This window comes from Arvicanthis niloticus, chromosome 4 (genome assembly GCF_011762505.2).
Source record: "Arvicanthis niloticus isolate mArvNil1 chromosome 4, mArvNil1.pat.X, whole genome shotgun sequence".
In the NCBI taxonomy this organism is placed as follows: Eukaryota; Metazoa; Chordata; class Mammalia; order Rodentia; family Muridae; genus Arvicanthis; species Arvicanthis niloticus.
The window spans coordinates 21,779,761-21,805,573 of record NC_047661.1 but is presented as its reverse complement, the minus strand read 5'-3'; the positions used below and the strand labels follow the sequence as shown (position 1 = coordinate 21,805,573).

The 25,813-nt window shown below is 41.0% G+C and overlaps 1 protein-coding gene across 4 annotated transcripts in view; it reads left to right on the top strand.

Moving 5' to 3' along the window:
• The window catches only part of Trpc3 (transient receptor potential cation channel subfamily C member 3), a 62,763-nt gene that overhangs the window by 35,609 nt on the left and 1,341 nt on the right, over positions 1-25,813 (top strand). The window contains exons 5-11 of one of the 4 annotated variants that reach the window (XM_034501269.2): positions 1,715-1,931; positions 3,144-3,377; positions 5,732-5,996; positions 10,775-10,970; positions 12,859-13,068; positions 16,551-16,634; positions 23,298-23,373. In XM_034501269.2, coding sequence (XP_034357160.1) covers positions 1,715-1,931; positions 3,144-3,377; positions 5,732-5,996; positions 10,775-10,970; positions 12,859-13,068; positions 16,551-16,634; positions 23,298-23,373 — 1,282 coding nt within the window. The remainder of the gene's footprint in view (positions 1-1,714; positions 1,932-3,143; positions 3,378-5,731; positions 5,997-10,774; positions 10,971-12,858; positions 13,069-16,550; positions 16,635-23,297; positions 23,374-25,813) is intronic. The other 3 variants (XM_076932295.1, XM_076932296.1, XM_076932297.1) reach the window with 3 other exon arrangements.

Sequence of the window (25,813 nt, the reverse complement as noted above, 5' to 3'; positions counted from 1 at the left end):
TATCAGGCTGGGGTGCCTTAGTTAATGAAATGCTTTCCTTGCAAACATAAAGACCCAAGTTCCATCCTGGCATCCACATACAAAGCAAGGTAGGAAAGCATTTGCCAACAGTCTCAGTGCTGGAAAGCTAGAGACTGGAAGACCCCTGCACTAGCTAGACAGCCAGTCTAGGTAGCTGGTGAACTGTAGGTTCAAAAGCCAAGGTGGAGAGCACCAGAATGACCTTGATGTTGACCTCCAGCTTCTATGGGGAATTCTTAGACTGGAGACAAAGCTAAGCATTAGAGCATTTATCTACTGTGCATGAAGCCTTGGCTCCAATACTGTAAAACAAACAAACAAACAACCCCCCCCCCACATACACACACACATATAGCCCATTTTAAAGATAAGTATACTGCTTTCTTTTCATCTTATTTAAAGTTTTAAAGAGAAATCTTTCAGAAAAACAGACTTGGCAACTCCCAAGAAACAGCATGTGCCTTGGTGATGATGCCAAACTCGAGCCCTGTAGCCGTCTTGGCACCAAGATGTGTAATTGTCCTGTTGCTTGTTTTCCTAAGTCCGGTGTGGAAAGACGACAATTGTCTGTGTGCACGCATGTTTAGATTCAGAAATTACTTGACACTTTGTAGTTATTTGAACCAACTAAGGTTCTGGACATTTGCTTTAAGTTAGTTTTGTGAACGTGAGCCACATCTTTTTGAGGGTCATGGGCCGAGTTAACATTCACACTTGAATGTGCAGACTAGTGAACGTATTTGACAATTATCCAATGTACCTAACCCCTGGACTACAGATGCCCTGGGGACAAGAGAATCTGTTTCTCATTTCTGTCAGAGCATGAGACTTTTAATGGCAGTATATCACGGGATATTTTTAAGGAACTACCTTTTAATAATTATAAGATAGCCATTAGAAGTATCTTTATTATAAGTGTCATTTTCAGAATACAGAGATTAATATTTTTAATCAAGCTACCTTACTTAAAAGTTCTAATTATTATGTATCTCCCCAATATGTAAGTAGTAATTGATAAGGTATTTATCTTGATTCTAATATTTTCTTCCTTTTAAAATATGTGTGGTATGAGAATTCTGGATTATTTGAAAACTAAAATTTTTTACTTTGTAGTAATTTTTTTTCATCTTCAAAAAAGCTTTTAATGCCCTATGTAAGTCTACAAACTCACATATTTTTTTCTAGGCTTAAGAACTTTGACTTTGTATAGTTATTCGTGCAAAAATAAGAATAAGAAGCCTGTTGCACACACAGGTTTCCAGAAGGGCACATGGGTTACAGCAGAGCAGACCTTAAGAATCTGGATTTCCAAGACTTTTGAAATTATTTTAGAGGAAAAAACTCCCTAAAGAAAAGAGTACTTTTCATGATACATATCAGCTGGGGAGTCCAACCTTTTGACATTGTGACTTGATGTCTACAAATGCATTGGGCAGCATACATAAGTATACTAGGAAACACGTGGCCCAGAGGTTGCAGGTTGGACAATCCTGAATAGCTCCTCTGAAGCAAACAGAACATGTTCCAACTTCCTTTATTTATTCATTTTCATCTTGTATAGTGATTGTTGCAGGTAGAGGGCAGATTTTCTAGAACGTCTTCTCCCCTCCCTCCCTTTGCCCCCTCCCTCCCCTTTCCTCCTCCGTTTCTTCCCCTCTATCCGATCTCCACTCTCCTCTCTGTTGTATTACAGCTGGGGAAAATTCTTCGAAGTCCCTTCATGAAGTTTGTGGCACACGCTGCCTCCTTCATCATCTTTCTGGGTCTGCTTGTGTTCAACGCCTCAGACAGGTTTGAAGGCATCACCACACTGCCAAACATCACTGTTATCGACTACCCCAAGCAAATCTTCAGGGTGAAGACCACGCAGTTCACATGGACGGAAATGCTAATTATGGTCTGGGTTCTTGGTAAGCCTTTTTTTTAAGTTCCCTAATTTCTATTCAAAAAATAGTTACTGAAATGATCGCTATTTTCTACTAAAAACTGTTGTGCCGTATATGATGAGAACACCAGCATTAAAGCAGTGGCTAAATGAGAAAATACCTAAACGGTTAAATAATAGTTAATGCACACAGAAAGGTATATGTTCACACTACATCATTAATATGGACCTGACTGTTTAATTGAAATACTTGCAACTGAAGAGCCTTTGCTATATATGGCTTTAGTTTCAGGGATTTTAGGAGTTTTTCCATTTTCAGAATGCTTGTTACTTAACTTCTGGTAACTCATTTTGAGAAGCTGTGTTAAAGGAAAAATTCGAAGTAGTGTGATAAAAAAACAAAAACAAACAAACAAACAAAAAACAAACAAACTTTCTGCTCCATCTCAGGAAACGGAACTGGTCCGAGCATTGACCTCTATCTCAGAATCTTTCTGTGGTCTGCTCCCACTGTGTGGTCCTTGCTGCTCTACAGCCTCAACCTGGAGCAAGCCATTGTTTTATGAATTTTATTGTCAGCTTTATTTTCTTCTTAAAATGTTACAATGTGTCCAGATGATCCCACACACTGGGTGCAGGCACCCACGTGCAAACAAACATTTTGTAAATGATATCATATCGCCATACCAAAAGGCTGGACATCCATGTGTGCAGGGTTATGACAATCTGTTAAACAGTATTTCATCCTTTGTGACTCATGACATTTTCCTCTAGAACTGGGTCCGTTTTAGACCATGTTCCTGGCCTCCCCAGTAGGTTGTGGTAGGACAAGAGACTAGAGGAGGCCGTCAGGATCCTTGATGACTGGGCTTGGTTATTGTTAAAGTCTGCAGGGACTTTCTCTCCCAGAGTCCTACTTGTACCCCTACATAACAATGATCTGAATTAATTAGCCTCTTTGATTTCATACTGTCCCTTTTCTCTACTCCTCCACAAACCTCACAGGACAAAGTCTTGGACTAGCAGAGTTCTGCTTGCTTCTTTCCTGTCTCCCATGCTCCGGTGTCATGTATATTTCCATCAGCCCTAAGTGGAAGCGTCCTTTCTACTCAGCTCCACCAGGAGGCCTCAGCACAGTCAGTGTTTGCTGGGGTTACACCTTTCCTGGGTGTGCACAGAGGATCAGCTCCTCGGCCTCAGCAGGAAGATCTAATGCAGTCTCTGGTTTCTCGTGCAGGGATGATGTGGTCCGAGTGCAAGGAGCTGTGGCTGGAGGGGCCCCGGGAGTACATCGTGCAGTTGTGGAACGTGCTCGACTTCGGCATGCTCTCCATCTTCATCGCCGCGTTCACCGCCAGGTTCCTGGCTTTCCTGCAGGCCACGAAGGCGCAGCAGTATGTGGACAGCCACGTGCAGGAGAGCGACCTGAGTGAAGTCACACTCCCACCTGAGGTTCAGTATTTCACCTATGGTGAGTCGTTAGCTGCCGGGTTCTTTCCTGAGTCCAGAAGGGCATCTTGGAAAGCAACGCCCCTGTACGAGTCCAGGATGTTCTGACCCCAAACGATTCCTGAAATCACTGACAGAAGGAAACCCTACAAACTCTGTGTTCTTTCTCACAAGTAAACACATGCTTGTGATAAAGCTTGATTTGGAAATTAGAGATCATAGATTAATAACTAATAAAATAATAAATAGATTAATAACTAATAAAACACAAAAATTGTAACAATATATTTTAATGAAACTTTCAAGATATACTATAATAAAACTTTTGAGCTCTGGGGCTATTGATGATTAGTAAAATAAAGGGTTTTTTTGTTTTGTTCTGTTTTTTTGTTTTTTGGGGGGGTTTTTGCACAGCCCCTAGTGTATAGAGACTGTCAATCTGGTAAGCTACATAGCTACTCAGGCACTAAGAGCCAGGCAGCCTATACACTGTAGATACGCTGGACAAAGGGTGACTCATGCCCTGTGAAGGAGAACCAGTGGACACTGTACTGTTATGAGGCTGGGCAATTTAAAACATAGAAATTGTTTGCTTCTGGGATTTGCTGTTTGGTCGTTTCAGAACACAGTTGATCATCAATTGTTGAAATTATGGGATGCCAACCTTCAGATTCCTAGACAACCACTGTATGCTTAGCATGAGAAATGCATAGGTTTGTGAGCAGTGGGGCGAGCATGAACTCCAGACTCTGAGAAACTAGATGTGCCGTGGCATGAAATAAAATGAGTGAAAATTCAGCAGAGGCAGGATATAGGGGTTAAAGTTCATACATATGAGAAGGTGGAGAAAACCGTAGACACTGAAGAGGATGCTGTACCTTTGGTATGGCCAGGACATCCAGATGGAAGGACAATGGTGCCAGCTTTGCCAGCACACACCAGTATTAAGGAACTGTGACTGGCAAGTCTTCTTCATTATAGTTGTATGTTAGTAAGGTCTGCAATCCCAGCTACACAGGAGGCTTAGGAAGAAGGATCACAAGTTCAAAGCCTGCCCAGGCTGCACAGTTCAAGGCAACTTAGTTCAGCCAGGGCAACTTAGTGAGATCCTGCATATAAATAAATATAAAACAATAAATTAATTGAACAAATAAAGGCATAGAAATATTGCATAGTCCTAGAGTGCTTGCCCAGCCCAAATAGATTGATTAAAATATCTGTATGCACTTTACTGATAAAGAAAGCCTAAAATACAGACTTTAGAAATTCTGTGTGATTAGGACTCAACATTGTGAGGATACTTAAATAGTTTTAGGAACTCTCCAAAATGTAGAAATTGCAATGCATGCAATTTAATGCAAAAAAAGTGATGACATTATCAACAAGCAAGAGTTTTGATGCCCTAAGGATACTGGGTCAAAGGAGCAACTAAACAGCATTTGAAGTTAAAGGATTTAAATCTTGTTTTACGTGACACATAATTTTGACTGTTTCTATAGCCTGTGTATTTAAATTTATTCATGTGTATTTAGTAACTGTTGGCCAGACAGGAATTTATTAATTTGGGCTTCCCTGCTTCCTTTATGTATGTTTTTAAACTTCTAGGTCTTGTTTCTGTTTTTATAAAGAGAGAACTACCAGTGGGCCATTGAAGGCAGTGTCTAACACACAGCAAACAGTCAGCAGATGCTAAGCTTGCTGTGCAATTATCTACAGGGAAGCCATTCTTTTGGAGATGACTCAGTTTGCACAGAATTAACCACTTATGATTTCATTGACCTGCCAGGGAACTGAACCTGCTGTAGGCTATTGGGCCCTCACTCTGGGTCTGTACCTAACACACTTATGCTTCCTGTGGCTCGGATCTCACAGGGTCAGCCCTGCCATGATTTGTGATATTCTCCCTAATGGCTATTGAACATTTTACTTGTGTTAATTGACAGATGAAATCAGTTTTTTCAGAATAAGGTTATCTGAGGCTTTGTCTATAGGGTGGCAAAGTAACCAGACACCTTGGGGTGGGGAGAGAGAGTATCAACCGCCTCTTGCCCTGGACATGGTCCACATCCACAAAACGGTGTCCCTGCCTCATATTTCATTCCATTTCTGTGCCAGATGAGGCTGTCTTAGTGTCTTTCTAATAGGGTTTCACTCACTGAAATATAGATATTGTTTCTAGTTTTACATTTTAAAAAATGGAATCTGGACAACAAATTAAATTGCCAGTAGTTTCAACTGAAGCAAGACCCACCTGCCTATATAACAGATGTTTGCAGTATTTGCCTTACATAGTTAGAAATAAATATTTTTTAAAACTCTGTTTGTAATATCTCTCCCTCTCTCCCTCTTTCACCCCTCCCCCCTTCCCTTTCCTAGCTAGAGATAAATGGCTCCCTTCTGACCCTCAGATCATATCCGAAGGCCTGTACGCCATCGCTGTGGTGCTCAGCTTCTCCCGGATTGCATACATCCTCCCTGCGAACGAGAGCTTCGGGCCCTTGCAGATCTCTCTCGGGAGGACGGTGAAGGACATTTTCAAGTTCATGGTTCTCTTCATCATGGTGTTCCTGGCTTTCATGATTGGCATGTTCATACTTTATTCTTACTACCTTGGGGCCAAAGTAAATCCTGCTTTTACCACGTAAGTAAGACGCCATACTGGAAAGGTATAAAAGAACTTCTAACAGGGCCAGCAAATGAGGGACGCTAGCTGTCATAATGAAGCTGTCCTCAAGAGCGGAAAAACAGTCCGCAAAATCAGTGTGTGTAGTGTCATGCAGGCCGTTAGTCCACTCTTGGAGTTCAGTGAGAGTGATCAGGATTTGGAAAAATACTGGACCAAATGGGCTATTTTAAGAAAATTGGATGGCAAATGTCTAACAGTGGACAACTCTTACATTATGTAGAACACTAAATTTAGCGTTATCATTTTGAAGTCTGTATTACTCTTCTAGTTTCTGTGTTAACGTTTTCATCAGGAGTGAGTAGCAGGGATTCAAGAATCAGAACAGCTCCTGAGAAGACAATGCCAAGCCCAGCCCTCTCTGAAAAGTCACCTCCTCCCTGAAGCCTTTCTTGATTAACCCCCATGGTCACTATGAGTGTTAGGTTCCCCTGCTGGCATGGAGCTACCCCAGCTGTGAGATCTCCTTCTCACCCCTGGGCGGCTGGTTGTCATGGGGATGGGGCTCTCCCTGTAGGCAAGAATATCATAAACCTCACCACCTTCCCATTGCTTCCCTATTGCCACAGCTGCCAGACAGCAGCACAGTACGTCCCTGTAGGTAAAGTACAGAATCCTGTCCTTGGAGTCATCTGAATTGTCTTAAAGTTAACTCTTAAATAGTTATTGTAGAGTAGGTCTTAAAGGTAAAGGAGGCCAGAGGCTCATTTTATTGTAATACAAAAAAAGAAAAAAGAAAAGAAAAGAGAAGAGAAGAAAAGAAAATCCTGTGACTCCATTGGAGAGTGGACAGGACCCTGCACGGCCCTGTTTCCTCCCTCATGGCAGTTCATATGGTTCATTACTATTTTTCTTTTCTTTTGAAAGATGACCTGGCAACGCAATATAATAGAAAAGAGTATTGCTGGAAAGTCTGGCAGACCAGGGTTTTAACACGGTTCTGCTATTTTCTAACTGCGCCCTTTGGTTAAATTGCTGAACATTTTCCCGTGTCGTTTTTCTCATTTTTAAAATAAGCATGATAGATTTTTAAATAAGGTCGTCGTCATGAGGATTACATAAGGCTAGTTATGTAAACCTCTTGCCCACAGTAGGAGCTGCGGTGTCCTTTCCATTCTAACTCCCTCATTTCCCACACACACCTGGTCCACAGATGCTGCAAGGAAGTGCGAGCAGGTACCAGAGGAAGGGGCGGGGTGGGTGGCCCCGTGACTGGATGAGTTAATGCAGAAATGGAGGCTAGAGTGGTCTGTCTCTGTGTGTGTGTGTGTGTGTGTGTGTGTGTGTGTGTGTGTGTCTCCTCCCCTCCCTCCCTTCCTTCCTCCCTCTTTCCCCCTCTTCCCCTCCCCTCCCCTTTTCTCTTTCTCTCCTCTCTCAGAACAGAATCCCTTATCCTCAACCCTCTACCCTCAGGAACTAACAACATTTCTAGAACATACTAGATGTCCCAGTGTTACTGGCTGAGTGGTTAAATGAATAAATAAGTAAACTAGTGTTTAAACCTGCAGGTCTAAAGGCTTTGTTATTATTTAGAATTTGTTTTTAAAATATTTTAAAGTATTATTTTCCTGAATCATTTTCTTGGGGGGGTGGGGAACTATTTTCCATCTGTGCTTCATAATGACCTTGGGTGGCAACTGTTGAAGGTTTTTTTAATGCAGTTCACAGATGTGAGATCACGTGACAAAACGATCTTAATGCCCTCAGATAAAAGTTGTATGAGAGATGGAACCTGATGCTTAGTCTGGTGTGTGCCACAAGACTGGGGACTACCATTCCATAGTCCCTCACCCTGTGACTCTTGCACATGTGTATAATTTCCATAGAGGAGGTGCAGCTGGCTTTCAGAATCTGTACCCCACATGCAACCAACCATGGATCAAACTATTCTTTTAAAAATTTGTGTTTGTTTTGAGCATGCACCTCCTTTTCCCGCCACTATTTCCCAAACGCTGTAGTATAATAATTATTTGCACAGCTTTGTATTATATTTGATATTTTAAGTAACCAAGAGATGGTTTAAATACTACAGGAAGTGATATACTGGTAACCTGGAAATACAACACCATTTCTTTGGGATTCCCTTGCACATTCTCAGATGTTGATGCCCATGAGGATCTCGGGAGCTAATTCCCTATAGATAGCATGCTGGCTGTGGATTCTTGTGGACAAAATTCAAGCATGGGGGAGGGGTATTTAGAGTGAGAAGCCTCTCCATCACACCCTGACCCTCAGCCTGTGAGCTGTCTTTCATTCTCAGAAACCACGGTTTCTCTTGAATACTTTCAGAGATTTTTTTCCAAATAATAATAATAATAATAATTATCCAGATAGCCCTCTCTTTGTATTCAGATGACTAAGTATTTCACAGTTGCTACATTTAATTTTTCACTTAATGTATCTTTGCTAGCCTTTATATTATACCTATATGAAGATGAATCTGCCTCCTTATCCCCAGTGGCTGCACCGAATTCCACCATCTGGAACACCAAAACTCTTTGGCCTGTTCCCTGGGTATTGAGCTTGGTTTTGTTCTAGGTACAAATTACTTCGTTGCAAGTCATGGTGAGGTGCAGATTTTTTTTTTTTTTTGAAGTGGGTGTTTCATTTTAAACCTAAGCCAGGAAGTTGGATTTAAATTTCCAAACCACCTACAAAATCAGACTCCAACCTTCCAAACTTCCAGAAGAAAAGCATGGGCATTGTGAAATAACTTCAGCTTTCTCCTGCTGACCGAATCATCATCAGAATAACTTCAGAAAAGCTGAGCATTGACACCAGCCCCTGAATCTCCAGAGTATAATTACTATTAAGTACCCTAACAATGTGGACATGGTGTCACATACCTGGAATACTACCTCTTAGAATCTGGATACAGGAGGATCAATTCACATAGTAAAATACTGTCTCAAAAACAAATTGAAAAAATAATATATCATAACAAAATAATTCTGAAAATATTTTTATTGGATATTTTATTTAGTTACAGTACAGATGTCATCCCCTTTCCCCATTTCCCCTCCCTAGAAACCCCTATCCTATACCTCCTCTATCTTTATGCTTTTATACCATTTTAATGACATGCATGTAATTAGGTCAGTTCTAGGTTGAGGGTCTAGAAATACGATAGATTCAAATAGTCAAGGAACAAGCAAGACAATAAACACAAATAGTCAAAGAAAAAGCAAGGCATTAAACCCAGTTACATGAACACTCCCGTGATCACTGTTTCTAAAGGCTTATCAGGATGACCAAAGTATCTGAGCCTACTTCCCTGTCCTAGCCCAAGGTCATTTTCATGTCTGAAGCCTACTTCCTTGTTCTAGCCTAATATTTAGATTCCTGCCTGAGATTACTTCTTTGTTGTAGGCTACGATTTAAACTTCTACCTGAAATTACTTCTTTATTCTAATCTAATGTCAGATTCCTGCTTAAAGCCTACTTCCTTGTCCTTGGCCAATGTCATATTTCTGTCAAGCAGTCCCTTTTCTTGTCCTTGGCCCATGTCAGCTTCTTGCCAAGCAGCCCCAAAGGCTCTCCACATATCCCCCTTTTTTATTTCGTTAACAAGACTGAGCCTGTCTTAGTTCATTCTGACAAGAATGCCTTCCTTACCCGTCAGAGAATATGCATTATCAAAGGCAATGAACTTCTGTCTTAGGTTGGTAAGGCTCTGTGCAGAATCTTACCCATCCTTGGCTTGCTAGCCTGTTAATTTAATAACTTTGTCTGGGGGTCCATTTTCAGGTTTAAGCCAGGTACTTTGGCTGCCAGTATGTTGATGTTGTTAAAGATAAGCTTTAACGCGATGGGCAGGAATAAAAGTATTCCCAGGACAAGAAGGGCTAGCCTGATCAAGCTATATATGTCATTCCTGAGGTTTGTCCAAAATGGAAATACTGAGCTCAGGCCAGGAATAATTTTATCAGGATTATCTGAAGCATCAAAGGTCAACAGAGCAGGATTCTTTAAATTAATAGTCTCATTATGCAAAGTTAACACACCCAGAGAGGTGTTAGGATTATGCCAAATATACTACAGGTGTCTTTAAACTTTTTTCTAATTATAATGACAATCATTATGATTTCAAAAGTAACACTACTCCACTAATATTTGTCATGATTCCTAACTTGGGATGGCTCCTAACTCTTGAACCCTGAACCTCCTTCAGATAATTTGAATGGATTATAGAGCATCATTCGTTGTTCCAGATACCTATATAAATCCGTTTGTATACTCAATACATTAGTAACATTTTTTGCTAGATGGTTAACAAAAATAGTTGTCTTAACTCCTTGTGTCAATGCTATTATGTTTAAAACATATTTTAATTCTTAAATTTTAATTCTTAAAATATAACAGAAAAACTTTAAATTTGTATTAGAAGCAATTATTAGGGGGCTAGAGAGATGGCTCAGCAGCTAAGAACTCTGGTTGTTCTTGCAAAGGACTTGGGTTCAAGTCCTAGCATCCACATGCTTACAACCATCTGTAACTCCAGCCCCAGGGTATCTGACGCCCTCTTCTGGCCTATACAGGCACTGCATGCATGCTAAGCACAGACACATGCAGACAAAACACATGAAGTATATAATATTTTTTAAAAAGCAATTGTTAGGAATTTATGATGGTAGCATTTCATAATCATATTTACATCTGTATAGCACTAAATACTAGCTTGATTTTACTTTTTAACACTGGAAAATACTCATTACGGTGTTTTTATTGTTCAACAGGGTGGAAGAAAGCTTCAAGACTTTGTTTTGGTCCATATTTGGGCTGTCTGAAGTGACTTCTGTTGTCCTCAAATATGATCACAAATTCATAGAGAATATTGGATATGTTCTTTATGGAATATATAATGTAACTATGGTGGTTGTTTTACTCAACATGCTAATTGCTATGATTAATAGCTCATACCAAGAAATTGAGGTGAGTGTTCCAGCCCTGTGAGTCTAGAAGCTTTAAGACTACTGGCTAGAAATATTGGCTGCAGGAGAATTATTAAATGCTAGGCCATCCACTCTGATTCTGGTGGCAGGTATGGCAATTGAGACTATGTTCTTTAGGCAAAATGTTCAGTGTCTGGAAACCACTTTGCTTTGGATTTTGGATCTGTTGGTTCCATAGCTTTCTCCATTGTTTTGTACTTTTATATATCTTCTGCTTTCAGATTCAGTGTCTTTGCTTAGCTGTGTGTTACCTCCACCAAATAGCGATGCTTGCCTGGGTTTTGGAAGACAGGGTCTCACTCTATAACCAGGCTACTGAGGACATCGCTGTGCTTCCCATACCTCAGACTCATTGAGCTCCACCTGCTTCATGTTTCCCAGGTGCTCAGATTGCATGTGTGCAGCACCATGCTTAGCTTCTGTGTGCACTTAGGAATGGATTCCCGTATATAGTGTCCCCAGCACAGAATGTATTGGTTATTTTACTTGTTGCTATGATAAAGCAAATTAAGGAAGCAAAAGTTTATTTTTGGCTGACAATTCAGGGTACAGTTTGTCATGGTGGGAACTCATGGCAGAACGCAAGGCAGCCGGTCACACTGTGATCTCAGTCTCGACAAAGATGGATATTGGTCCTCGGCTCATTTTCTCCTCCTTATGTAGCCTTGAATCCCAACTACCCACATTTTAGGGTATGTCATAGCACCCAAGTTAACTCACTCTAAAACTCTCTCACAAGAATGCCCAGGAGTTTATCTCTTAGGTGATCCTAGATCCTGTCATGGTACCAATCAGAATTAACCAGTACAATGGATAAACAGAGACCAAAGGACAGTCCTGCAAGTGTGAGTGGCATCAGTGTAGGTAGAAACTGAGGACTAAAGAAGCTCACTTCCTATCCCTGTGGCCCGGCTTCATGTCCTTTGTCAATTGGGATGGTTGCACCAATTTCCGTGGAGAACACTGGGAACAGAAAAAAGATAAAGACAAGTCTTAGCCGATGTAGAATTCATGTGACATTTGGAGACATGTAGTACAAATACAAACTTCAAAATGTAATTGACCCAGTGAAATATGTTGGCTTATGCCTGTTATCCAGGACTTAGGAGAAAGTGGCAGTGGGCTGGCCTAAGCTACAGTGTAAGTTCCAGGCCAGTCTGTGCTTTTGTGAAATCTTCAAAACAAAGTCAGATGAATGAAACAAGATTCAACTATCTAAATGCCATTTTTCCTTTTGCCTTTAAAATAAGACATGTGACACCTACAACTTGTTATGAGTGGGTCTGGAAGAGCCCGGAGGGTGCCAGAGACTGAGAAATGATGATGGATGTAAAGAAATGATTGGGGCGACAGAGGGAGACTTGATTAATAGTTTTATCCTTCTTTGACCCTGAATTTTTCTTGTCTTTGTGCATTACCTCAAAATGAGGAACAGAAAATGCTGGTTACATCTCAGTGGGTACAGTCAAAGACATATGGAAGAGAGCACTTGGGTATCAGTATGTGAGTTTATACTTCATAGACATATAGGAATTGTATGCAGATAAATGTGAATAAGTCACTGAATTGTTTAAAACATAATGCAATTACTATAAGAATGTACATCAGATCTAGAGTGTCTAGTTTAAAATTTAGTAGAGACATCTTAGAAGTTAAGAGTAACTGTCCTTGAAAATCACATACACACATTTGCACACATATATACTCGCACACATATACACACAAGTACACACATACACATACATATATATACAAACACATACATATAGGAAAGCACTCTCACACACATACATACACATGCATACACAAGAACACACGATTAGAAGTAAATTTTTTTAACTTTAACAATGGGTTTTATTTTGTAACAGGATGACAGTGATGTAGAATGGAAGTTTGCTCGTTCCAAACTTTGGCTATCCTACTTTGATGATGGAAAAACATTACCTCCACCCTTCAGTCTGGTCCCTAGTCCAAAATCATTTGTTTATTTCATCATGAGGATCACTAACTTTTCTAAATGTAGGAGGAGAAGACTTCAGAAGGATCTGGAACTGGGCATGGGTAACTCAAAGTCCAGGGTATGTACTGAAAGATACCAAGATCGTGAAATAACTGTTCTGTCTCGTTTTCCTGGCCTTCGATATTTGTTCATTAATTCCCATGTGTGAACTTAGAAGAGATTGAGCATAGCTGTCTATTTCATGGTCTTTCATAGACTAATGCTATCTGCAGAGTGTTTCAAATAGTCACTTAGTCTATGCCGTATTTGGGGTCAGCAGCTCATGTAAACTGCCATAATATAAACAAGCAAATGAAAAGCTTGTTAAACATAAGAAAGAAAATTGTTGTAAAAAAAAAATGCCTTGCATCTGTGTGCCCCATGCTTTAAACCAGTTTTTCTGAAGTTAAGTAACTTTAACTTCAGTCTTACCCCTTGGTGCATGCATAGTTCACCAGCACTATATTTAGAGAGACAGCAGAACGATCTTTCCTTTAGTATCATGCAACGGATGGGAGCCTGAGCATCTTCCTAAACAGCAATCAGTGACCTTTATAAAGAACGCTTTGCCCTTGAGTTGACCTAGGAATGTAAGTTCCATGGTGGCACTTCATCAGTATGAACTTAGTTTCTGTATATAGAATTGGGGTAGGAGACACGACATTATGGCTGTATTTAAAATAACAGGGAAGGAGGCAGACAGAAGCCAATGTGTGAGATTCAAGTACTGTTTCTGCTAAAATGGTAAAAATGGAGCCTGGCGTGGTACTGCATGCCTGAAATCCCCATACTTGGTACACTGAGGCAGGAAGATACCAAGACTAAGGCAGGGTGAGCGATGTTGCAAATTTGAGACCAGCTGGGACCACAGAGTGAGATTTGATCTTTTAAAAACATGAAAACGGTCTCTAGCTGCAGTACTCTAAAAGCCCAGGGGACATTAAAACACAGGCCTTGTGCAAAAACAGAGGCCTTTCCTCAACTGAAGCTGAGGGGAAGACAGGATTGACATAATTTAATTCCTTATTTCTTTGACGTAGACCTGTGTTTCCAAGATTTTTTAATAGCGCTCAAATCTTACCCTTACAGATAGTGACCGTGTGCTGGGAGTGTGGTTCAGTGGATAGTGCCTCCTGACATGCACAAGGCCCTTGGTTTAAGCCACACCATCGAAAACTAAGTTTAAAAGCAAGTGGCTGTTATGACTTTTTGGGTGGTGCCAATGTGCTCTCTCATGGCCGTTAGACTCCACAGCAGCGACCAGCTGTCCATGTCTCGTTCAAATAATATCTCACACGCACAATGAGAAGCTGTGGGGTGAAAGGAAGGGGCAGCCTCTAGGTTAGACCTGGGACTGAACTGGTTCTTAAGACTTATTAGCAAGTGACACAGATAAATTGCCTCACCTAAAAGAGGAAAGCCATGGAACTTCTATGAGGGTTACATGGGATGTACCCCACTCCAGCTTGGCAAACATCAGGGCCCTTCGTCATCAGAGTCCACCCTGATTGCTGTGTGTTTAGACCTGGCTAGCAGCCAGTGCAGGGTATATGTGGATCAAGGCAGTCCATGCCTAGCCCTCTTTATGCACTGGGGAATAACTGGCTCCTGATGTTCTGGGCACCTCTGCCTGTTTGAAAATTGACTGTGTGTTGATAAATGCTTTGTCTTTCTAGGGAAGCTCAGCTACATAAGTCTTTGGCCTCTGAAGCATGGTCCCTCTCAGCCCTTTGTGCTTCAGAGAACAAACCTTGAAATTTTCTTTCTGTAGCTGTCTTAGTTAGAGTTTTCATTGCTGTGAAGAGACACCATAACCAAGGCAACTCTTAAAAAGTTAGCATTTAATTGGGAGCTGGCTTACACAAGCATGGTTGTATACAGGCAGACATGGAGAAGGAGCTGAGGGTTCCACATCTTGATCCTGAGGCAGCCAGGAGGAATCTCAAAATTCAGCCCCATGGTGATACACGTCCTCCAACAAGGCCACACCTCCTAATTGTGTCACTTCCTGTGGGCCAAGCATATTTGAACCACCACAGTAGGCAACAGAGTTCATGGACTTTAGGCCCAGTCACAGTGTAGATGGGGGTTACTAAAAGCCAGGTGGACAGGGCACTCCCAGATGTTTAGGCCTCTGTGAAGACATAGGTGAGCACTTCCACATGTTCGCACAGGAAGAGCTTTCCTCAGGACATCCACTCCCACCCTGTTACATCATTAATAAGAGAAAGAAACTTTTTTCTTAGCTAAGAGAGCCTGCCTTGGCTTCCCGCTCTTTTCAGATCCTCCTTAGTTGCCCAGGCTGATCTTAAACTTTGATCCTCCTGCTTAGCTCTCCCCAGTATCTGGGCATCCAGGCATGCAGGCATGTGCCACTATGCCAGATAAAGCTTCTCAATCTTACTCGTTGGTATAGACTTCCTTCATTAAATGAATTAAACAAAAAGTCAAAGAAATGCCAGTGTTGTTGTTCTGTTTTAGAGCTTGGTAAGACACTTTTCCTGCTGAGGCCGCTGAGCTCAGTCAGCAGGCCGATGCTGACCCCCAGAGGCCGAGGGAAAAGTAACATCATCAAGAACAGGTCGTAGCCAAACAGTCCACTAGAGGCCTGTCCAGTCCTGTCACCTCTGCCCTGGCCTGCCACACCTTCCTAAATTATCACGGGGAGGCTCGGGAGGTGGATAGAATATAGTTTGAGGTGGGAGCACTTTTGAATCCTATACAAGCCAGCTTGCCCTTGAGTGGTGGAAAGTTCCTGCTCATGTCTGTGTCAGACGTGGACAGGACTCAGCTCTCAGCTGGCTTTCTGCTCCTGCCTACTCAAAACTCAAGCTGGGGGTGGGAGAGCGGATAGGCAGATAGATAGATAGATAGATAGATAGATAGATAGATAGATAGATAGATATGATTGATAGATGATAGATTATAGACAGACATAAATGATTGATAGAAATGATAGATGATAGATATGATAGATATATGATATATAAATAGGTGATAGATTATAGATATAGATGACTGATAGACATAATATGATAGATGATAGATAGATAGATAGATAGATAGATAGATATCACTAATGAATAGGTAGATAGATGATAGGTAGATAGACAGAGAAGACAGAGAGGTGGACAGACAGCTAGATAGAAACAGAGAATGAAGACCCATTTTTCAACCAATTCTCTCCACAGGCCTGATCCTTGCTCAGGCAAGCACGCCAGGGAAGCCATATTATTTTAGGTGATATTGTGGGGCTACAAAATACGTGTAAGGCACCCGCACCTGTGGAAGTCTGTTCAATTTAGGAGAGGAGCTCAGGCTCAGCACCCAATCAAACCACTTTGGAGGCCCTTGTGCCAGCGCTTTGATGAAGGGGAACATGTCTCTCACACAACTGTTTGCCTTCAAAAATATTTAACCCCCTCATAAAAGCCAACTTGCACAAAGCATTCCTCAGAAGTGTGGACTCCAGAAATGCCACCTAAGAGAATCAAATAATATATTTCTCTTATCCCAAATGAATGTATTCTCATTTACTAGGTTAATTGTATTTTTTCCTAGTTAAACCTCTTCACTCAGTCTAACTCGAGAGTTTTTGAATCACACAGTTTTAACAGCATTCTCAATCAGCCAACACGATATCAGGTAAGCATTTGCAAGCCATTACTCTCTTGTGTGTGACTCCTCGTGTGACCCTCTGTATGTGTGGAGTGGTGCAGTCTTCATATATACTATGAAGTTGTACAGGGCAGAGACAGTGGGGTGTTAGGGACTTCAAAATCAGAAGAGTTCAGCCTCTTTGTCCTTTCCCTTTTCTTGTTGTTGTTGTTGGTGGTGTGTTTTTTTTTTTTCCTGAGAAAGAGACTTTTGTTGTTGTTGTTGCTGCTGCTGTTGTTATAGTAGTAGCTGTATTTCTTATTTCCTTAAGATTGAGGTTTGGACCCTGGGCCTTGCCTCTGCTATAGTCCCAGGCTATTCTATTTTAATTTATTATTTTGAGACAGAGTTTCACTATGTTTCCTGGCTTGAGTTCCACCTCACTGTTACCCATGTATGGCAGGACGTGGGTTGGATTTTCAGTCCTCGTACCTTGGCCTCTCAAGGAGCTGAGAGTACAGGCCTGAAGCACCAGGCTCAGCAAGAAGGATTGCGTTTTCAATGTTGAAAACAAAGTGTTGCTATAACTTTTTATATGAGAGGCTTTAGTCTATATGTATGTCTGTCCACCACATGAATGCTTGGTGCCCACGGAGGTCAGAAGAGAGCATTGGATTCCCCTGGACCTGGAGTTACAGATGGTTGGAAACCACCATGAGGGTACTAGGAATCGAACCTTGATCTTCTGCAAGAACAAGTGCTCTCAACCACTGAGCCATTGCTATAATTACCAATGAACAAATATTTGCATAAAGTCTTCCCCAGAGAAAGAGTGGAAGATACTCTGTATGAGAATACGTAGTCCTCTCAGTATGACATCTGGTATGTTTCACTAGGTTTTACTTCCGTGAAATCTATTTTGCAACAGGCACTCCTGTTTTATCAGTACAACTTTAAAATACCCTTTGCATACTGATTTGGGTACTACGTATTGTGGTTTCTGGTTCCATCTGGTCCACCAGATCTTTAGGTTCTAATAGGTTCTCTGTTGTGTAGAGAGGATCACAGCATTTATACTGCCCAGGGTGTTAGTTAATGGGTATGCTCCACCTCTGCATACAGTTTCCTTAGAAGAGGAAAGAAAACCTGGCAAACTTGACTGACACACAGTGACTGTTGAAGTCTTCCTTTATTTGACAACTTGACAATCTGCTCGAGTATGGGACTTAGTCTATTTCATCCCCCATCTTCCATTGGTAGAAATAAAGCAAGGATTTTTATTTCAACCCAACAGAAATAACCAGGTGCTTTTACTTTGCATTTATCATGAATGAACTTGGCCATGTATGTTTAATAATCTATTTAGAAAAATCTCCATTTGCCTTTCTTTCTTTCTTTTTTTACCAATCATTTTATTTGTTTACATTTCAAATGATGTGCCCCTTCTTGGTTACCCCTCCACAAACCCTCCTATCCCATCCCCCCTGCTTCTATGAGGGAGCTCCCCTACCCACCCACCCACTAGCATTCCCCTACACATGGGCACTGAGCCTCCACAGGACCAAGGGCCTCCCCTCCCACTGATGTTAGATAAGTCCATCCTCTGCTGTATATGCATTTGGAGCCATGGGTCCCTCCATGTGTACCCTTTGGTTGGTGGTTTAGTTCCTGGGAGCTCTGGGGGTCCAGTTGGTTGATATTGTTCTTCCTCCTTTGCCTTTCTTGATGGCTTTCTGTTACCAGTGAAGAGGAATTTTGATAGTTAAAGCTGTCAGCCTTTGCCTGGGATCTGAGTTAAGAAGGCTTTTATACCAGTGTGTTGAATGCCTTGAACTTAGAGCTGTTATTTTCCGTCCTGGACTTTTTCGTTTTTGCAGTCAACTTTACAAGGCTTTCATGGCTTTGGAATTTATGTGCTATTTTAAAGGTCCTATTATGTAATGACCTTTAAACTTACGTAGTTTTAGTTCTTTCACTTTTTATGAAATATTCACCCTGTGTAGAATGTCCTTGAGAGCGGTGATGGATGACCTTGAGTGTGGTGATGGATGACCTTGAGTGCGGTGATGGATGGAGGCCCAGATTCATTTTGTCCAGATGATTATTTTCATCTATGTCCAGTGTGTTGAATAATGTTTTGGGTTTTGTTGACTTTTCATTTACTACATTCCTATATCAAATTGATTTCTTCCTATTTTTTCATGTTATGTTCCATTGATCTGTCTGTGAACACTATATGACCATATATAGTTTTAAACAAAGTCAAACAAAAAAACAGATGCAATTATCGTCCTTACTTATTTTGCAAAATTGACTGGCTATTCTTTTTTTTTTTTTTTTCTTAAGTTTGGAGTTTTAATTAGCCTGTCTAGTTCACAAAATTTCTGGCTGGTTTTCTTATGAAGATTGGGCTAATGTTTAAGACTTGACGTCTTTCTAATGTCCTTTGGTTGGTTGGTTGGTTGGTTGGTTGGTTGATTGGTTGATTGGTTGATTGGTTGGATTGTTCGATGGATTTTTCTGATGTTTGTTTGGTTAGGTTTATCTGTGATAGGCTCTTCTGTAGCCCAGGTTGTCTTCAAACTCAATAATAGAAGTTGGCCCTGAACTTCTGGTACTACTGCCTCTCCCTCCGAAATGCTGAGATTTACAGATGTGTGAGATTTACAGATGTGTACCATCATGCAAAGATTTGTACAGGTCCTTGTGTCTGGTGTCATTATATTTATTATTTTCAGTCTGTTAGGAAGTCTCCGAAACTGCCAAATAGCAACACTGAAGGGCTAGAAAAAGATAAGCCTGCATTTCTTTCTCATGTTCAAAAGTTCAGGCCACCAGCTCTCCTGCAGTGTGACTGAGGATGCCTGAGAGCCAGGCCTTCTCTGACTAGTGCTCATTGCTGTGACTAAGGGCATGTGCCACTAAGCCTGGCTTTAAACACAGCACCTTTTGAAGGGGAAAGTGGTATATCTGTATACAGAATTTCCCCTGAGAATAAAAGGAGACTTGTTCCTGCCTACCTCTTGGGTCTTTTTCTCTCCACCTTAGTCACCAGCTTCTAGGGAAAGAGGAAGCACTCCCTCCCTTTCACATGGAACAGTTGGAAGATAAAGGAGTTATAGGACCCAGGCATTCTCCTTTCTCAGGCCTTTCCCAGTGGGTATGTAGAGAGTGGGGGGTAAACTCGGAACTGATTTGAATCTCAGTGAGCCCTGTAGGAGTGGTATGGACCCAGATGCTAGTGAAAACTTGTTCTTTACTTGACTGTAAGAACAAGTGTGCTTTATAACCAGGTTAGAGTTTATCATTAATCCAGGAACAATAGGGGGAAATCTCATTTGACTTAAGATTACGTTTCACTGATACCTTTTAGGGCATCAAGAATGTTTCCCTAGAAATTTTACTTCATAATTTATGTCTTCAATGCACTTGCCTCATTTGTATCGTGTGAGGAAAGGATCTAGTTTTTGGCTTTCCTATAGGATCGTCCATGTCTCAGCACTAGTTGATAATAATCTTCATCTTCATCTCTTTAAAAAAATAGTTATTGCTTGATATACTATTACCATCATTAATCATCATTGTATTTTATGCATATGGATATTCTTCTTGCATGTCTGCACACCATATACATCCCTGGATACCCATAGCATTCAGAAAAAGGCATCAAATTCTCTGGAATTGGTGCTACCAACAGTTTTGAGCCATCGTGTGGGTGCTGGGTCCTTTGTGAGAGCAGCCAGTGTTCTTTGTTGAGCCATCTCTCCACTCCATTATTTAATGTGTGTGTGTGTGTGTGTGTCTGTGTGTGTGTGTGTGTGTGTGTGTGTGTGTATGTGTGTCTGTGTGTATGTGTGTCTGTGTGGCGTCTGTGTGTGTCTCTGTGTATGTGGGGAGTGTGAGTATGTTTGTGTGTATGTGCGTGTGTCTGTGTATGTGGTATGTGTGTGTATGTGTGTCTGTGTATGTAGGGGGTGTGCGTATGTTCGTGTGTGTGTGTGTGTGTGTGCATGCTACTATACAAAACTGGCTCTCAGTAAGCAGTTGGTGAATGAATCACTGAGCTTAAGATCTGTCTTTTCTGGTCTGGTTGCCTTTGAAGAGCCAGTTGGATCCAAGGCTTCCTCAGTGGCTCCAAAGAAAAGACAAAGTGAAGCCCTAGTTCTATGTCCTTGCCTGGGGACACAGCTGGCAAGGTTAGGATTGGGCCTAGGGCCAGGGGAGTCTCGAAGACGTTAAGGTTTCAACTCCTGGGACCCCAGCTTTCCCCTCTGGAGGGTTGCAGTCACTGTAGTCTTAAGGCAGTTGTATCTAAGCTATCCGGTGTTCTCTTTGCCAACACTGTTTGACTTAGCTTTCTGCTGACCTTGACCCATTCTCCCCTTATAAAGAGCACATACAGAGCTGCACTTCTTAGTAAACGTGCTTCACATATACCCCCAGATTAAGCAAGACTCCCTGGTCCTGGCTCTCTGTCTCCTATAGCTTCTCATCTCTGGTCCCTCCCACCTTGCAGTTTGGGATGCTTGTTCCTGCAGGTTTGGGTAGTTGTGTGACTGGGAAAACAGGATTTTTAATAGCATGGGGCTCTCTGTTGTCACATAGCTGTAGCTTTTCCCCACAACAGCATTCCAGATTACCCCAGAACTTCTTTTATTCACTTTAACATCTCACAGATCGCTTAGCTTCAAACGTTTTGCTACCTTAAAATTGAGGTGTTTTTTTTTTCCATTCTCCCTACAACTACCATTTAGCTCCAGCTCTTCCCCCACCTCTTTTCTGAATTATCTTTTAAGTGTGATAGTTATGTTTGCACAAGAATATGTACAGCAATACTGGAGTAGGAAACAAATCGTGAACATACAAAGCCACACCTGAGTTTATTGGTTTCTTGCCTCCAGTTGGCCCTCCTCCTTACCTCACATCTCCACCAACATCTAAGAGGCTGGTGCTGCCTTGCTGTGGGTTCCTAATCCTCTTGCTTTTCTTTTCAGTTGTAAGTTTATGATACATGAATATTCCAGGAATACATATGACCCAGCTCTATATGATAGCTTTATATTTTGTGAAGTCCCTTGCAACTGGACATTCTCATTCAGCGTCATGCTTCTTATTCTGTTTGTTTGTTTGTTGCTTTGTTGCTTTGTTTTGAGACATGGTCTCACTATGCAGCCCTGGAGCTCACTGTGTAGGCTGTCCTCAAACTCACAAATGTCACTAAATGCTGGAATTAAAGACCGATGCCACCATACCTGGCTTCAGCATCATCCTTCTAAGATTCATCCCCATGTATGCATGGCTGTGGTTAACTAATAAGATTAATGAACACAGGGAAAGTGCATTGTGGGAGACTGATTTACCTGTCCATTTTCCTTGTTTTCTGATACTTGTGTAGATTACTCAGTTTCTGCTATCTAGGACGATATTGCTTCTAACTCTGTTGCCTCTTGGCTTTATGTATAGTTTTTGGACTCCGTAAGGAGTGAAATTTCTGCTAGTGTTGAACTTTAGAAGATAATGCTAAATTATTTCCAAAACATCTTGTCTACTTGCTCTCAAGCCAGGAAAATATAAGAGTCTCCATTGGCCCGTGGCTTTTCCAGCAGGAGTCATTATCAAATTTATGTCTTCTTCATTTCCTTTATTAAATACCAACATACACCTCATCTTTGTTATAGTGTGTGTATGTCCTCAGGAACAGACTTCAAGATTGTTCTATGAGTTGTTACTATTTATGATTCCATTTCTGTGACATACCTAGGTGTCACAGTTGTCAACAGCATTTTCCTGTTGAAAAATGCTGATTTTTTTTTTATTATTTTTGAACATCTTTATAAGTAGAAGTTCTTAAATCATAATGAGATTCATTTTATCACTTTTACTTGTAATTAAAATTTTTATCTTGTTTTAGAAATATAATCTGAAATAACTATATTCTATTAAAGTATTAAAAAGCTTTATATTTCACATGAAAGGCCAACTGGAATTAATTTTTTTATCTATGGTATGAGGTTGGCATCCAATTTTTTTCTTATGAATAAACAATTATTCTGTAAGAACATTTATTTGATTTGGAAAAATAGTCACAGTAAAGTTTCTATGGGGACAAATATGTAATGGGACAAAATATATGAAATCCAGAAAACACTAAATGTCACATAAGTGTGCTGTCTCTTCCTCTCTCTCCCTCTCCCTCCCCCTCTCTCTTTCATATAATTTAAAGGAAAGCTACTAGAACAGTCTAAGCCCAAAACAACAGTAATTATCTGCGGATGATGGGGCTATCAGGGACTTTGCTTATTTCTCTTGTTGTTCTCTGTTTTCCAAGTGTTCTGCTCTGACCCTGTTTTCTTTTTTTTTTTTTTTTTCAAATAGAGAGGAATAATGCTGTGTCAATGGTGACAATGTAGCTCAAAGCACCTTAAAGAGAAACTATCAGTTTAAAGGCAACCATTGACATTTTCCAACCCAGCTTTTAAGCAAAGCTGTTTCATTCTTGGGATTAAAAATGAAAAGAACGTATATGTTGGTTGTGTTCCAGCAGAAAGTAAAAGACAGCTAAATTCCACAGCTTGGCTGATTCTTTGTAAACGATTGTATGAATCTGCACGGCCCGTGCTGCCTATGTCACGGGCGTGTAAGGCTCTCTGCAGAGTAGACTGAGCATCCTCTTGTATATTGGTGATTTAATTATTTCTTTTTGCCCAACAGCAGATAATGAAAAGACTCATAAAACGGTATGTTTTGAAAGCACAAGTAGACAAAGAAAATGATGAGGTGAACGAAGGTAAGCATCTTCCGCCGAGAAACGCTTTTCTTCATAGCTAACTTGATGAACATGGGAAGCTTAGGCATGATTATTGCTGCACGCTCAAGGCTACCTTGGGCTACAAAGTCAGTACTAGGTCGGCCAGAACTACAGAGCAAAAACACTGTCTCAGGAAAAAGTTTTTAAGCTCCAAACTACATAAACAAAATGATTGGAGGGCAACACCACATTGCAGATCTAGAATTAGAAAAAAAGTAAACCTGGAGCTGAAGAGGTAACTCAGTGGTTAAGAGCAAGTGCTGCCCTCGCAGAGGCCCTGAGTTTGATTCCCAGCATCCACATCCATGTTGGGTAGTTCACAACCACATATAACTCCAGAGGTCAGATGTCTCTGATCTCTTACAGGTACCTGTACACATGTACATGCACTGGCACACACACACACACACACACACACACACACACACACACAGAGAGAGAGAGAGAGATAGAGAGAGAGAGAGAGAGAGATAGAGAGAGAGAGAGAGAGATAGAGAGAGAATTAAAAATAAGTGGAGGCTCCTTTTCAGGCTAGCTAAGTTGCCTCCAGATCTGTCTGTCCTGATTCGAGAAAGGCTAACTTAGCAAATGCTATTGATGAGTGGGCTTTGAAGCCACTTCTTGGTGAGCACAGTGAGTCCCTTTCAGATCTAATCAACCCAGCTGTATGTGTTCACATAAAAAAAATCTATTAATATAGAATGAAGGACCAGGAAAAAGTCCTATTATGCTGGCCTAAAAATAGGCTCAAGAAGATGGTATTGGAATGGAGTTACAATGTAGACGAGGAGATGTTATCAGTGGTCTCATAACCACCCTTGGAATCCAGGAGCTAGCTATGTCCATGGGAAGACTCATGTGGCCGTGCCAATAGTAATCAGCATCTGAACCTGTGTCCCAAGGAGGGAAGTTAGTGAGAATCAAGTTCTTAATGCAAGTCGACTGCATAGCATGTAAGCATATCACATAAGATAATTCTCTTTTATCCAGGAAGCCAAAGTCCAAGGTTGAATCCTACACTGTCTGTGGTCATAGGATTCAGAAATACTCACTGTGGGAGAACCCCACCTCAGGCCAAAGTAGCTTACTGGTAGAACACCTGTTGAGCAAATCCCAGGTTTAACCTCCAAGCCAAAAATGGAAAACAAACCTAAAACCAAAGCTAGACTTGTTTCAAACCAGACTCCTTTTTTTTTCTCTATTTTCCCATATGCCACAAGAAGCACATTTTACTATTTTATTTTATTTTTTGCCCCAAAATGAATCCTCAAATGATCAGTGTAGATTCTTGAAGAAGAGTTAAGACTTTCTTAAAATGAAAATATTCTTTTGTTGTCTTTAGGTTTTTGTTTTTTGTTTTTTGTGATGCTAAAAATTGAACCCAGGGGCCCATACATGCTAAGCACAAGCTCTACCACTGAGGTACAAACCAACTCAACTGATTCGTATATAATAAAAACATATGTATTCTGGAGCATGGTAACATATTCCTGTAATCCCAGAGGCAGGTGGTAGAAGCAGGAATATTGGGAGTTCAAGGGCACACACTTAGTTGTTACACACTGATGTTGAGGCCTGGGTTACATGAGACCATCATACTATCATAATCTATAATCATACAAATTATGCTTTAAAAATTATAAAGCTACCATGATAAAGGTCACCCCTACACTGTACCCCACAGGTATATATAATCACTATATGTCTATTTAAAAAGATTATTAATAAAGGGAAATATCCTAAAATATTCTATTACTTGTTTAAAAAGATGAAGTCTAAGTATGCCTAATTTTCAGAATTTATTCTTAGAATCTAGGTAACGTTCTGCCTCTAAATTTAATCTTCATCTCAATGCTTCTCTACGTCACAGTTAAATAACTCCTAGAACAGTTCTGCTCTCCACTGCAATCTGTGTATGCTTAGGGTGCTGCCAAGCTGAACTCGGGGAGCAGCTGTGTTTTAAACTCTAAGAGAGGTTAGAGTGATGAGATGGGATTTCTTGGAAAGATGGGAGTCTGCATGCTGCAGGGGAGCATCTCCACTGCCTTCCCCTCACACCCTGGCCCTGTACCAGGCAGCCCCAGTCCCGAGTTCATGCCACTGTCTGGTGATCAGCTCCCTTTATAGCCTTCCTTTCTGTTCATAAAATTTAACTTAAAATTTAATTCTGTATATTTGCACATTCAATCAATTCATTTTTAGTAGCGCAGCCGAGATAGGATATAGGTGTGTCACCCCTCGGCCTGAGGAGATACAGAAAACTCCTATGTCTAGCAAGGGTGTGATTGTTTTGAGAGAGGAAGGTTGTTTGATCTTTGTTTTTGTTTTTGGAGATAGGGGTATTTCTGAGTACCTCTTGCTATCCCGGAACTTGCTATGTAGACCAGGCTGGTCTCAAACTCAGAGATCCACCTACCTC